The 16,361-nt window shown below is 38.4% G+C and overlaps 1 protein-coding gene across 2 annotated transcripts in view; it reads left to right on the forward strand.

Moving 5' to 3' along the window:
• itpk1b (inositol-tetrakisphosphate 1-kinase b) overlaps positions 1 to 6,301 on the forward strand; it is a 108,632-nt gene extending 102,331 nt beyond the window's left edge. For both annotated transcript variants that reach the window (XM_057858564.1, XM_057858565.1), the window contains one exon: positions 2,223 to 6,301. In XM_057858564.1, the coding sequence (XP_057714547.1) occupies positions 2,223 to 2,419 (197 nt within the window). In that variant the 3' untranslated portion in view covers positions 2,420 to 6,301. The remainder of the gene's footprint in view (positions 1 to 2,222) is intronic.
• The last annotated feature ends 10,060 nt before the right edge of the window (positions 6,302 to 16,361 follow it).

Genomic DNA, 16,361 nt, shown 5'->3' on the forward strand with positions numbered 1-16,361 from the left:
CTAGCCAACAATATGATACAGTTCACTTCACTTATGCTACGTAGCCAATACTAGCAGCGACTGTGTTTTCATATGTGCCCTGCCCATACACGCCGCGCAAGTTAGCTAGTTAACAACAGTGCAGCGAAGTTAAGTGACGCAAATGCTAACCCCTTAGCATGGCTCAAGTCAAAGTAAAAAAGAAAGGCAGTTCTTTTAAGATGAATGGCTGTCGGAGTATTGCAATTAGAAGAACATTTTTCTAAAATATAGTCGAATATTTTTTTCCATTTTGTTTTGAGAGTTAAAGACTAGTGTTAGGGTCATTTTTATGTTGTGAATGAAATATGTATGATTATGTGGTTAGACTCATATTTAGAATTTAAGTGATATACAAATTTATTTAGTAGTTTACCTGGCGCTGTGACACAACTGATTGGCAATAATTGTCAACACCTGGTGGCGACAGAAAAGATTAGCCGTGAACCAGGCTTGAAGCATTACAGTCTTTTGACAGTCACATTAATATTAAGTTCTGAATTCTTTTGTTTTTGTATCATATTAAACTTCACTAAAAGAAAGACATCAACATGAGGCTTGGATTCAACACTTTTATTTTAAGAAATGTGTCGCGTCTGAAAGAACTTCAGGGGTCACCGGCACTCAAAAGTAGTTAACAGATTAATGCGTCATATTATTGCATTTACGTTAAGTAAATATTACTATTTGTTTTTGTTAAGCCCTTATATTTAAAAGTTTATTTTTCACCTAAATCAAGAGAAAAAAATGCTTTCAAATTATGTTTTGAACAATATTCTTGAACTGAGAACATTTCTGACAATTTTTTTTCTAAAGATTAAATATACAGACGTTTTGATTAAAAGAAGTATGTTAAACTTGTTTTCAGCTAGCTATTTTTCTTATTTCAAGAAATTTGACTGAAATGTACTTGAACCACTAGCAGATAATGTTACTCATTTCTTGTAGATCTACACTGAAAACAAGGGAATTAAAGGTTTTTGGGTTAAAAAAAAAAAAAAAAAAAAATTTTAACAGTTGTAAGGAGGTGAGTTTTTGCAGTGCATATGTATTGGTTCAGGTGATACACCGTTCGATTCAAAACTTTGATTTGAAAAACTGCTAAAGAAACATTTTGAAAATTTCCATAATAAATGTTTGGATTTTATTAGTAAATTTAAATTGCAATATTTGAACTAGGGCTGTCAAACGATTAAAAACCATCACATTTAATATTTATACAAATCAAATATCCTTGATCGCAGGTGTTCAGACAGCTGTTTTGAACGAGCCATGATGCACATCAGAAAATGCTTCTTTTTCTTACCAGGTGTGTGTTTTATAGTGGACAGGGCAGATTTAAACCTCTGATCAATGATTGGGCACACACCTCACTTAAAATGTTAGGTCAAAATCGGTTTCAATTACTCTTTAAGTTGCTCTAGGCAGAGGGTTCACCTACTTATTTTCCCCCTCCTGTCATTGTTTTTATGCTATCTTCATCAAAATATGAAAACCTATAAATGTTTGGGTGGTTTAGTTAAAGCAGACTCGGTATTTTCATCTGTGTGATTTTGACAAATATGCCAAATTCCAAAAGGTTCAGATATTTTTTCATACCAAAATTAAACGTAAACTCATGAAAATTGTTGCTATAATGTATTATTTTAATAAGCTATGCTATGATCCAAGGTTTTGAAATGGTGTGATACTGGTGTGTGGCCGTAGCGTAAACATCTGATGTTGCTCACAGTGATCCGCAGTGTGCTCAGGAAGCTTGTGTGTCTGCTCAGACACATGAAAAATAGAGGGAACATTGATGGTGACAGTTATAAAAATGTATTCAAAAATATCTTGCAGATTTGCACTTTTCCAATGTGCGCTACGTTCACGCACTTAAAAATCATTGACCGTTGAAGTAGCTAGCGTTGACGGGGGCATGGTCAAGGTTGGGGTAGCTGTAGAACATGCGCCAGTGAACGCCCTCATTTCAAGACGCGGCTCCACCCGTCTCGCGAGCCGCAGACTTATGAGCGAGTCGGCGCTAGTCGAGCGCCCTCTGCTGGCCAAAATGCACATTGGAGTAACAGCTCTTTTTCCGGCATTCGTGACGATAAACATGTAAAATGCCGATAAAGTTTGATATGGTTTTTGGCGATACATCTCATATCGTACAGCACCACGTGAAAGTCGAAACAGGACTGAAGCGCCACACGCGTCCGTAGGTTACGAGGGCGTCCCGGAGTTCTTCGACGACCTGCTCGACCACATCGGCGCCGTGCTCCAGAGCCGTGCCGAGCCGCCCCCCGCGGCGGGCGACGCGGGACTGAAGGGCGGGCGTCATCAGCGCCTGGGCTGCAGCTCGCCCAATTTTCAGCAGCACTGCGTGTCCGCCATTGCCACCAAGGCCTCCTCGCAGTGACCCCCCTCCCCCTATTTTCTGGAAAAACAATGAATAATAATCATCATAATTGTGGTGTTAATGATAATATATCTAATCCTTTTCCTGTGTAGTTCTGGCAAATGACGGTGATTGGGTGTAAAACTTTTTTTTTTTTTTCCCTCTTTATTTTTTTGGCCTTTCTATTTTCTATGGTTGTTTTCGTCCAATGAGACTTTAACAGTACTGTAATGTGAATCTTTTGGGAAGTCATTTGTAATCTTTTGGCTGCAGTGAGGCATTTTCGGACTGGGAAAAGATGTGCCACTACATGTGCAATGTGTGTGTGGGTGCGTGTGTGCGTTCGTGTGGGTGTTCAACACCGTTGATGTGCGTTTTTGAACCAAGAGATAAGCTGTTGACCTTCTGAGTGCCATGGGGTTTTTGGACTTGAGGTGAGAAAAAAAACAGCTGATCTCCATCTGACCAAGGAAGACCGACGGATCCGACACATTCCTTTTCTTTTTTCGTTTCCTGCAGGATTCCTCACTTCTGTTTTTTTTCTTTTCTAATTAACGTGGACCCGTTCTGCGCTTTCCGAACGTCATTTATTCCGCTGATTGTTTTAGATCAAATGCGTTCAACGCAGATTTTTAACTCCTTGCCTGCCGTCGACAATGCGTTTGAAGGGGAAGTTCAGAATTTTTGACATTAGGCTTAATCTTCGAGTTGGCAGAGGTTGAATTAGTCGGTGGAGTTGATTTCAACAGATTCCGTGCAGTTTGTTAGTTACAGGTAGTCCCTGGGTTACGACGTACTCCACTTGCGCGTTCTCCAGTTTGTCTCCAGTCGTTTTTTGTCTTTTTTTGTCGCATAAACAGTACATTTTGGACAATTTGTAAAGCTTTAACACACATATGTACACTACTGTTCAAAACGACAAACATTTTAACAATAAAAAACTTGGCACAAAACAATTGGTGTTCAAACGTCCATCTAGTATGATCAATATTTAAATTTAGTAGATTCAATTAGCCTAATTTGCCTAACAAAAGTCCGGTAGCTTGAATGCTACAAATGCTAACACATTTACATCAATAATCGATTTATAATCGCCATTGACGCATATGGAAGTCGATGCCATTGACGCCCATGGAAGTCCCAATTTCCCCATTCATTTCCAATGGCATTAACATTAAATTGATGCCAATTTAGTCAGATGCAATTGATGGCCATGTATATCAATTCTATTGATGCCAATGTACTTGGATTCCATTGACGCATATGGATGTCGATGCCATTGACGGCCATGGACGTCCAAATTTCCCATTCATTTTCAATGGCATTTACTTTGTTTAATGCCATTGATGGCCATGTTTGCTGATTCTATTGATGCTCATGTGCTTGGATTCCATTGACGTAAATGTAAGTCGATGTCATTGACGGCCATGGACGTCCAAATCACCCATTCATTTTCAATGCCCGAAAAAAATGACCAGACATCAATAGGACGTGTCCCTAAATTTCCTTAAATGACCTGATATGACTGGGACACCCCCCCCCCCCCAAATGACCTGATATGACCAGGACACGCCCCCCAAATGACCTAATATGACCAGGACACACCCCCAAATGTCCCCAAATTATCTCATATGACCAGGACACACCCCCAAATGTCCCCAAATTATCTCATATGACCAGGACACGCCTTCCAAATGTCTCCAAATTACCTAATATGACCTGGACATGTCCCCAAACCGACCGGGGTGGGGCTAAGATCTGTATTTCCACACAGCAAAAACCCAGAGTATTTTCTCCAGAAATTGCAGTTTCTGGTTTGACTATGTTAGCTCTGTTAATATCGTATTTTTTTATTGGCATGCTAAGACAGGACCACTGACCTGCGCTAGCCAAGCCACTCCAGAGCCCTGAAACTAATAACTGCACAGAGTTTGTTGAAATCAACTCCACCGCTAACTCGGAGATAAAGCTTAATGTAAAAAATTCTGAACTTCCACTTTAATCCATTAAGTCTGGGAGGTCATTCATTTGCGCTTCTCGGTCTAAAAGGATTGGCCGTCGATGGCAGCCAATGATTAAAAAAAAAAAAAAAAATGATGCTTGCTTGATTTGATTGTTTTTTTAAATGATTTTTCTTTGATATGAGATTTTATTAACAGCAAGGGTGTTTTTATATAAATGACAGCATGTGAACAAATGTAAGAATTGGAGAATTAGTGTTAAAAGGGATGGATGAGCGCAAAACTGCCAAAGTGTGCAAACTGGTCTTCCTCTAAGTCCGCTTCCTAACACCTGGGCATTTCTCGCTCATCCCAGTCTACCTTTCATTAGTAATAGTTGATGACGGCGGATCTTGCAGGATATGCCGACATCACGTCATCTCACCAGCATTTTCCACCATCCATGCTAGGAAATCCAGTAGCAAAAGACGACAAATACAGCTGGAAGGTGGCTTAGAGGAAGTGACATTTTGTGTGTCGCGCTTGTACATGACAAATAATCTGTGCGGTCACATGTACCCTATTCATTGTTGCCAGATAGGGCGGCTTTTAAAGCCGGGAGAAAAATGCATTGGGCGGGTTAATTAAACTACTTTTGACAAAATTTAGTGGTTTTGGCGGGAATTGTTCTGATTAGTTTTAACATAAATGCCTACACATTGAAGTTTAACTACATTACTTTCTTACAGCAGCATCTTATTTGCGCTAATTATTAGAGTTGTCCGATCATATTGGCCACCTGATAAAAGCATTTGAAATATCGGGGAAAATATCTAGTGGTTTTGCGCCAGTATGTATACTGGCTTATAAATTAACGTGCAACTACAGTATGGAGTCAGATAGCTGTGAAAAAAAATTCGTACTCGTATTTACGAGTTCGTGTTCGTATTTACGCATTTTTAACCACAAAATTCTGACGTCGGATTTTTTTTGCAGTGTGTGAATACAACTCTTTACGAGGACTACGAAACTCGTCTTTGGATGAATTCAAGTTTACGGCTACGACTCAAAAGCATTGAAATGACATCACATTGATCCCAGGGAAAACTAATAAATCTTCGAGTCCTCTAACTGCGGATGCGCCAAGACAAAAACAGTTGCCTGCTACAGGAGTAACTGTAAATCTATGAACTGTACATCTTTTAATAAAGTACCATTACAAGACAAACAAAAAATACGTTATTGAATTTACCAGTGATTCATCACTTTCACCTGACAGGTTAGCTCCGCGCACAACACTGCAGTCAACCATTTTATTTTGGCGCATGTGTCGTTAGAGGATGCGAGGATAGATTCGTTTTGCGTGAGAACCTATACGTGACGTCATTTTAACGCTTATGAGTCGTAGCCGTGAACTTGAATTCATCCAAAGACAAGATCAGCAGGGCCGAGAACCAAAAGTGGTATGCCATGTGGCAAAGGGATTTTGCCATGTGGCAGTTTTTTTGCCATGTGGCAATTTTTTTTTTGCCATGTGGCAATTTTTATTTTTGACATGAGGCAAAAAAGTTTTTGCCATGTGGCATTTTTTTTTTTTTGCCATTTGGCAATTTTTTTTTGCCATGTGGTAAAATGGATATGGCATTTTTTGGGGGTGTTTTGCAGGCCATGCACGTCCATGCCATTGACAGCCATGCATGTCCAAATTTTCTACTCATGGTAAAATACCGCATGTTTTTCTGCCATTTAAAATGAATATTTGATGAAAATTTTGACGTGCATAGCCGTCAATGGCATAGCCTGACTTGGGTGTCTGTTGAATGTCAATGCGCTGTAGTGGTAAGTGGATGGCCAAAAATCACAGCCACACGTTTTTGTGCCATTTAAAATTAATGGAAAATTTGGACATGCATGGCTGTCAATGGCATGGATGTGCATGGCCTGCAAAACTGCCCTATACAAAAAAAAAAGAAGCGCCATATAACCCCCCCCCCCCCCCCCCCAAAAAAAAAAATATATATACATATATATAATATGGCGGAAAACACTCCGGTGAGTTGAAATTCCGCTCTGAGACCCCCAATTTGCCCAAATTTCAAAATTGTCCTTTAAGCATGTGTGATACAGTACATCATTGGAAAGCCTAAAATCTCAATTTTCTGGGGGAAGAAAAATTTTGAACAGGAGGGCATTTAAAAAATAATAAACAGCAAAACCCTAACTGGAGGTGAGAGCATGCGAGAGCATAATTAAAGACGCCATGATTTTAACGAGATATTATCGTATTCTTACCTCTTTTCGATCCAAAATCTCCATGTAGCATGTATCACCAAGTGCCAAGACAGCTGTGACTGGCCACAGCTGGATTTTGGGGGGATTTTATGGGTGAAACATGGTCATATAACAAGGGTCGCAGTGCAGAAATCAGACATCAAGGACTGATCGAGATGTTCATTTTCATATATTTACCCTTATAAACATTTTTTTTTTTTTTTTTTAATATTTCTTTGTTTGGATCGATTATTTATCATCTAAAATATTGGGGGAAATGCGACAGTAACCGAAAAATACAATTAAGCGATAGTTAAGTGGAAGATATCCGTTACTTTTTTACAGACGCCAGTTTTTTCATTTTGACGTAATTTGTTTAAAAGTTTAAAATATGCGAGTGAATAATTTTTAAAAGTTTTTTCTTTTGAACTAAATATTAGACATTAATTTATGATTCTAAGGTAAAATGACAGACATTTCGAATAATACGATTACTTACCTTCTTTTTATGGCTAGGTTGAAACAAAAGCGGTTGCGCGACATCTGTAAACAGGGGTTTCCAGGGTAAAACGGACTAATTAAAAATAGTTCGGAGGCTTATTGCACCATGAATCTGCTATAGCAGGATATCGACATTGTTCTATCAAACACAACAGTTCTTATGGCTTAAAATACAGCAGTTTATTTTAAAGAGGGGTGCTAGAGCAGAAACAGCTTTTTCAGCCTTGCGCGTGTTTTCCGCCATATATATAACTACTGTGTCACCAAAAACAAATAGTCACTAAGAAAATGAAGCACATCATCATAATTAAAAATAAATCTTGGGAATTGTCATTCCATTGGTATGATTTGTAATGCTTGTGTCGCCCCATAGTGGCACTTTAGGGTCACTTTTATTTGATTTAGGACATTTTGGCTCATTTCAATCTATTTGATTTATATGGGAGATTATTTTAGCACTTTTTTTTTTTTTTTTTTAAATTAACCTGTTCTCTTTTTAACAGTGTTTATTTTATTAAAAAAAAAAAAAAAACGAAGTTTTTACAATCATGATTAGAGAATCTAGTGGATCATCCCAATGCAATTGGCGACAATCTGTCAAGTCCGCGACCACATGTATCGGTATTGTGTTTTTGGAGTCGGACAGCATTGGTTTCTCGGTTAAAAAGTAATTATCGGACAACTCTACTAATTATACTGTGTGTGGCATTTTAGCACGTGAAGCTACGAACTGTTTTATTTCCGATTTGGAGGTACACCGTCAAAATAATTCCAATAATATTCTGGTATGTTTTGAGTCGTTTACTGGTGACAGGATTTCCTTCGTAATAGAAATATTTTTTTTCCGGAATGCACTTCAAATCGACTCTGGAAAACATTCAATTGTACTTCCAGTCAGTGATTTCTGTTGACACGCGTGTATTTGTCATGTTTTATAATGAACACTGTATACGCTTAATTATTGTGTTTACGGAAATGTAAATCATACAATAGTTTGAAACTTTTCTAATAAGAACTCCATCTCCCATGCTGCTTTTCGGGAAAACCGCAATCATTCCTTGTCTCCAACTGTTGATTTTTTTGTTATGAGATCAAAATACAGATTGAATAGTTTAAGGTGAGCATCTTATCTTGAACATTGTCATTTTTATTGGGCTGGGCCGGTTTCTATCTGGCAACCCATTGTGATCAGCAAGCCTGCTTTGCACCTTCAAAATGTTTACTCCTTGGGTGTCATGTATATACGCCTAAGCTCGCTTGCGTACAGTGCGTTGTTTGATATCGTCTTGAAAAGAAATCCATGATTTTTTTTTTTTTTTAATCAGTCAACCCACAGAGGTGAAATAAAAGGGGAAATTTCACTTTGGTGCTTTTTGAACTCATTCCTGCCATGGATAAGGACACATGTCCAATTCATTTTAACTGGGAGGAAGTGCCAATGACGGTGCTAGACGTCTTTTTCGGAATGACGTCCAATTCATTATGACTGGGACTCGGGTGGATGTCCAATTTATAATGACTGGGAACTTCCCAGTCATTATAAATTGGACATCTTACGCCAGGGGTCCCCAAACTTTTTCCTGTGAGGGCCACATAACGTTTCCCTTCTCTGATGAGGGGCCGGGGTCAGTTTGTAACAGAAAAAGTGTGACGATTGCAGGAGTGTCTAAATGTAAAAATGTATTGTTTTTCAGAAAGCCACAATCAAATAACCCTTTCTGGATTCTTCACAGAACAAAAGTAAATAATAATATAATATTATATATTAATAACACTATTAATTAAATAGATAATAACCAAATAACCCTCTCTGGGTTCTTCACAGAAAAAAGCCAGGAAATAAAAAACACTATGGGGGGGAGCTCCCTGGTATTGTTCGGGGGGCTGGACCAAATATGGCTGTATCCGGCCCGCGGGCCGTAGTTTGGGGACCCCTGTCTTACGCCGTCAATGGCAGCTAATAAGTTCATGTGATTTTGCAATGGAGTTATCAAATATTTAGACCGCACCTCCCTACAGCTCAAGTTTTTGTATAACTTCGCCATAGACTTCATAACCTATTGACATGACACAGGAAAGTAGGGGCCTATTTTCAGAACTTCAGATATTTTGAAAACCAAAGCTGCTACCGACCTAAAACCAAAACAGGCACCTACCTTAGCCCCATGAGCTACCTGAGTCTCCATGAGCAGCGGCATCAAAAAAATTCAAAGTCGTTCCCTAACAAAATCCCAATTAATTATTTTTTATATAACAAAACTTCACCGAAAAAATCCCCAAATGCAGAGACAATCACCTATATTTTCAGGATCAATAGCAATATTTAACATCAAGTTTTTGCCCAAAATACCAACGTATTTTTCTTTTATGTACTGCATGTTTTCAACAGCTAATAAATCACTCAATTTTTCACATCACAAACTACTTAACCTAATACTTGAGGAAAGCATGCAGAATCAGTAATAACATATACATAGATTACTAATAAATTCTATATACACTCACAACTTTTTATAAAATACAATAGCCCTTTATTATCATTATACAGTTGTAGGATGAAATTGTGGAGCATTTCTGTTTGCAGTGCATGATAAGTTAAAATCTCAAAAGTGACTTGCAAGTATAAAATCTAAATAAACAAATATAAAATGCAAATGAGATAGGTCTATGTTAAGGCAGTGCAAATAATCGGAGTGAAGTAGAAGCAGTTGGACAGTTAAGGCTTTGAATATTGCAGGTGAGTAAGTATTGCACATAGAATATTGTATATAAATGAATATTGGACTATGCCTTTGAGCATTTCCCTTTGCAGTGCGTGATAAGTCAAAATCTCAAAAGTGACTTGCAAGTATAAAATCTAAATAAACATAAAATGCGTATGAGATAGCCATTCTTTATAGATACGGACGTAAAACAGTCTCGATTCATGGTTAAAAGAAACCGTGCAGGAAGTATTTATTTTACGTAAATATGGTGAATGTGCAGCTCGTCTTTAAGTTCACTGCGGCGCCGCCTTACCCCAAGTCCACAGCAAAGAGCTTTTTATGTTGAAATTCTTTAGAATAAATGTTTAAATCCCTGCATTCTTTGTAGATATAGACATAAAACAGTCTCGATTCTTGGTTAAAAGCAAAAAAAAAAAAAAAAAAAAAAAAAAAAACAGGCAGTTTTAATTTCCTTTACTTAAATTTGTCAAAGAATGATGCTAGCTCTGTTAGTTCTTTGTTATGATACGGAGGCTGCCACAATTGCTTTTTCCGTTCAAAATTCTTGTGAATAAATGCTTTAATCACTGAATTCTTTGTCGATATGGACATAAAACTGTCTCGATTCTTTGTTAAAAGAGCAAAAAAACGGGCAGTTACGCATCTATTTTACGTAAAGGCTATATGTCGAAGAATGACGCCAATGCTGTAGCGTGTAATTTCATGCATGGTACGAAAAATATAATATTTACCTTGAATCCTCGAACAAATCACTCCTGAGACGATCCTTTCTGTTTGTATGTGGTACAGCTTTCGTAAAAATCCAAGCTTGAATCCAGCTTAGACATGAGCGTGTGCAGTCTTTGCCTGACTATACTAAATGAAGCTCCGCCCCCTCTGATAAGGCGTGACGCAAAGAATGACGAAGTGTCAGGTCAATCGGTAATGAAGTCTATGTTTTCGCACTATAAGGCGCACCTGACTATAAGCCACCACCCACCAAATTTGACACAAAAACGACATTTGTTCATAGATAAGCCGCACTGAATTTATAAGCCACAGCTGTCGTCACTGTATTATGGGATATTTACACCAAAAGATATTAAGCGGTAACACTTGGTTTGACAGCGGCATCATACGACTGTCATAAGACCATATGAACCACCATGGCTGCAAAGCTTCATTGCCATCTGGCCATCACTGCTCCCTTGGGGGAGCAAGTCAACCTCTGCTGCCACCTGCTGTCAACACGGTTGTTGTCCAACATTCCTCCAAGCATGCATTGCAGTGCTACATATGTAAATAACAATCAAAATTCACGTTCTGTTAATTGTTTCTTCAGTTACTGTTCCGGTTGTTTCATTGCAAGTTATGGTATTTGGTAACACTTTATTTGACAGTGGGGCCATTAGGCTGTCATTAGATTAGACAGTCATAATTATGACAGGACACTGTGATGAACATTAATGAATGCTTATAACAGATGTTATTTACACTACCGTTCAAAAGTTTGGGGTCACTTAGAAATGTCCTCCTTTTTGAAAGAAAAGCAGTTATTTTCATAGGAAATAACATTAAACTAATCAGAAAAACACTATATACATTATTAATGTGGTAAATGACTTTTCTAGCTGGAAATGTCCGGTTTTAATGCAATATCTACGTAGTTTTGTAAAGAGGCCCATTTTCAGCAAACATCACTCCAGTGTTCTAATGGTACTTTGTGCTTGCTAGTTGCCTTAGAAGGATAATAGATGATTAGAAAACCTTGTGCAATTATGTTGGCACAGCTCAAAACAGTTTAGGTGGTTACTTAGAGAAGCTATAAAACTCATCTTCCTTTGAGGTAGGTGGGTATCTGGAGCATTACCTTTGTGGGTTTGATTAAACTCGCAAAATGGCCAGAAAAAGACAACTTTCATGTGAAACTTGTCAATCTGTTCTTAGAAATGAAGGCTATTCCATAAGAGAAATTGCCAAGAAATTGAAGATTTCCTCTAATGCTGTGCCCTTCGGAGAGCAGCACAAACAACATCTAACCAGAGTAGAAAGAGAAGCGGGAGGCCCCGCTGCACAACCGAGCAAGAAGACAAGTACACACAGTGGGGCAAATAACTATTTAGTCAACCACTGATTGTGCAAGTTCTAACACTTGAAAATATTAGAGAGGCCTGTAATTGTCAACATCGGTAAACCTCAACCATGAGAGACTGAGACGTTGTTTGATTTTCAAATAATTTATTTGCAAATCATGGTGGAAAGTAAGTATTTGGTCAATACTAAAAGTTCATCTCAATACTTTGTTATGTACCTTTTGTTGGCAATAACAGAGGCCAAACATTTTCTGTCACTCTACACAAGCTTTTCACACACTGTTGTTGGTATTTTGGCCCATTCCTCCATGCAGATCTCCTCTAGAGCAATGTTGTTTTGGGGCTGTCATTGGGCAACACGGACTTTCAACTCTCTCCACAGATTTTCTATGGGGTTGAAATCTGGAAACTGGATAGGCCACTCCAGGACCTTGAAATGCTTCTTACGAAGCCACTCCTTTATTGCCCTGGCTGTGTGTTGGGGATCATTGCCATGCTGAAAGACCCAACCACGTCTCATCTTCAATGCCCTTGCTGATTTTCACTCATAATCTCTTGATACATGGCCCCATTCATTCTTTCCTTTACACAGATCAGTCGTCCTTGTCCCTTTGCAGAAAAACAGCCCCAAAGCATGATGTTTCCACCCCCATGCTTCACAGTGGGTATGGTGTTCTTTGGATGCAATTCAGTATTCTTTCTCCTCCAAACAGGAGAACCTGTGTTTCTACCAAACAGTTCTATTTTGGTTTCATCTGACCATAACACATTCTGCCAGTCCTCTTCTGGATCATCCAAATGCTCTCTAGCGAACTGCAGACGGGCCTGGACATGTACTGACTTCAGCAAGGGGACACGTCTGGCAGTGCAGGATTTGAGTTCCTGGCAGCGCATTGTGTTACTGATAGTAGCCTTTGTTACTGTGGTCCCAGCTCTCTGTAGGTCTTTCACTAGGTCCCCCTGTGTGGTTCTGGGATTTTTGCTCACCGTTCTTGTTATCATTTTGACGCCACGGGGTAAGATCTTGCATGGAGCCCCAGATTGAGGGAGATTATCAGTGGTCTTGTATGTCTTCCATTTCCTAATAATTGCTCCCACAGTTGATTTCTTTACACCAAGCGTTTTACCTATTGCATATTCAGTCTTCCCAGCCTGGTGCAGGTCTACAATTTTGTCTCCGGTGTCCTTTGACAGCTCTTTGGTCTTGGCCAAAGTGGAGTTTGAAGTGTGACTGACTGAGATTGTGGACAGGTGTCTTTTATACCGATAATGAGTTAAAACAGGTGCCATTAATACATGTAACGAGGAGCCTCGTTAGAAGAAGTTAGACCTCATTGACAGCCAGAAATCTTGCTTGTTTGTAGATGACCAAATACTTATTTTCCGCTCTAATTTGGAAATAAATTCTTTAAAAATTAAACTATGTGATTTTCTGTTTTTTTCCCCCCACATTTTGTCTCTCATGGTTGAGGTTTACCCATGTTGACAATTACAGGCCTATCTAATCTTTTCAAGTAGGAGAACTTGCACAATTGGTGGTTGACTAAATACTTATTGCCCCACTGTAAGTCTGTAGTTTGAGAAATAGATGCCTCGCAGGTCCTCATCTAGCAGCTTCAATAAATAGTACCCGTAAAACGTCAGTGTCAATGTCGACAGTGAGGAGACGACTCCGGGATGCCGGTTTTCAGGGCAGCGTGGCAAAGGAAAAAGCTTTATCTGAGACTGGATTATAAAAGGAAACAATATGTGCAAAAGTACACAGATATTGGACTGAGGAAGATTGGGAAAACGTGTTATGGACAGATGAATCAAAGTTTGAGTTGTTTGGACTTTGGATCAAAGAAAAGAACATTTGTGACACACTAAACAACTGAAAAGAATGCCAAAGGTCTGTAATGCTGTAATTGCTGCAAGTGGAGCATTCTTTGGCGAAAGCAAAGTTTGAAGGACAAAATTAAGGATAAAACCTTCTCAATGTCTTGACTATACTATATTTTGCAACTCATTTGATGAATAAAAGTGTGAATTTTCATGGAAAACACAAAATTGTCTGGGTGACCCCAAACTTTTGAACGGTAGTGTAGTGTCACGAATGGAGTTAGTGACATAATTTGCCAGACGAGAATTATGCCAGTGAGTAGTGCCCATGATAGTGTCATGTCATAATTATGACGGTCTTATGACACCACTGTCAAATAAGGTGTTACCTATTAAACCCCCCCCAAAAAAAATCAACAAATAAGCCACACCGGACTGTAAGCTGTTGGTTTCTAAATGAAGGGAAAAAAGTAGCGGTTTATAGTCCGAAAATTACGGTAACTACCGTTGGCGTGTATACCAGGGCCGTCACTAGGTTTTAAGAACAGAGGGGGGCTTGGCTCCCATGAGATGCACAGGTTGTAAGTTAACGTAGCGTACAAGCTCAAAATTTCACAGTTTATATTATAACTGTATTACATATACAATATAATATATATATATATTGTATATATAATGTATATACTATATAATATATGGCGGAAAACACAGGCAATGCTGAAAAAGCAGTTTCTGCTCTTGCACCCCTCTTGAAAATAAACCCCTGTATTTTAAGCCAAAAGAACTCTTGTGTTTGATAGAACAATATGTCAATATGCTGCCATAGCAGATTCCTGGTGCATTAAGGCCCTGAACTATTATTTATTTATTTATTATTCGAAATGTCTGTCATTTTAAGCTTAGAATCATTAATTGATGCCTAATATTTAGTTTAACCCTTAAAGACCTGCAACATGAAGCAATTATCAGAGAATCCCAAAATTTGAAAAATAAGGTCCTAATGAAACCTTTTTTTTTCAAATTTGTAAAAAGAAATGTCAAAATGAATATGTGTAATAAGCGCTCTAATATCTATAACCCTAGCTAAATCCCGTTTTTTTTCCCCTCATGGAACCTGCAGATGCATGTGTTGACTTGCATCCTCCCCCCCCAAAAAGAAATGTAAAAATTCTGAATTACTCTGAAAATCATGAAATTTTAGGTGTATCAAATGTGATACATTTTGCAATAAAGGGTTAAAAAAAACTTAAATGATTCACTCGCATATTTTAAACTTAAAACAAATTACGTCACAATGAAAAAATTGTGTCTGTAAATAAATCACGGATATTTACCTTATAACTATCGCTTAATTGTATTTTTTTTTTTTGTTACTGTTGCATTTTCCCCCAATATTTTAGATGATAAATAATCCATCCAAACAAAGAAAAAAAAAACCTTTAAAAGGGTAAATACTGTATATGAAAAAGAAAATCTCAACCACTCATTGATGTCTGCATCGCGACCCTTGTTATATTACCATGTTTCACCCATAAAATCCCCCCAAAATTTGGCTGTGGCAATTTACAGATGTATCTAGACACTCGGTGATACATGCTACATGGAGTTTTTGGATTGAAAAGAGGTAAGTATGCGATATCTCAATAAAATCATGGCTTCTTTAATTCTGCTCTTTAAAAAACAAAACAAAAAAAAAAGCCCTCCTGTTCAAAATTTTTCTTCCCCCAGAAAATTGAGATTTTAAGCTTTCCAATGATGATATAGGGCAATTTTGAAATTCGGCCAAACTGAGGGTCTCGGAGCGGAACTTCGAGTGTTTTCCGCAATATATCAATTTTCTCCATCTAACACTGTCCTCTGCATCCTCTGCTCTCACACCAACCACCTTCATGTCTTCTAACTACGTCCATAAACCTCCTCTTTGGTCATCCTCTAGATCTCTTGCCGGGCATATGGAAATTCAGCATCCTTTAGCAAATACAGGTAAGTCCCCAGGTTACAAACGGGTTCCATTCCTACGCTGGTGGCGTAAACCAAATTGCCGCGTAAGTTGGAATTAACGCTATCCAAAAAGTCCAAAAGTATTGTATTTTGTTTAATGATGGAGGATACACAGCCCTCCGGTGGCAGCGTTGGGTCTGGCTGGACTGTCGCCTTATGATTGAGGAGCAGACTTGTCTGACATGGATAAAGGACAGCTGCACTCTGGTTAGGCCCACATAAGTCTGTAAGTTGTTTCAGCTAATATGTTTATGTAGCATTTGTAATTACATTTACAGCTACAGTTTGTGGCGTTACGTGTAAGCAACTTGCAATGAGAATTGTAAATATATTAGCATTTGTCGCATTTAAGCTAGTAGACTTTTGTTAGGCTAATTTCATCTACCGAATTTACATATTGATCAGACTCGATGGACGTTTTAACACCAATTATTTTGTGTAAAGTGTTTTATTGTTAAAATGCGTGTCGTAAGTGTACATATAGGTGTTACAGCTTTACAAATTGTCAAACGTGAAGGAGGTGAAACGCTTCAAAAGGCACAATTGCCTTGTTTGATGTCTGTAAAGCTGAACAAGTTCACATTTAGTGAGGACAGAACACGTCATAAAGTAAAAAAATAAGATACAGTGA

This window comes from Corythoichthys intestinalis, chromosome 15 (assembly GCF_030265065.1).
Source record: "Corythoichthys intestinalis isolate RoL2023-P3 chromosome 15, ASM3026506v1, whole genome shotgun sequence".
In the NCBI taxonomy this organism is placed as follows: Eukaryota; Metazoa; Chordata; class Actinopteri; order Syngnathiformes; family Syngnathidae; genus Corythoichthys; species Corythoichthys intestinalis.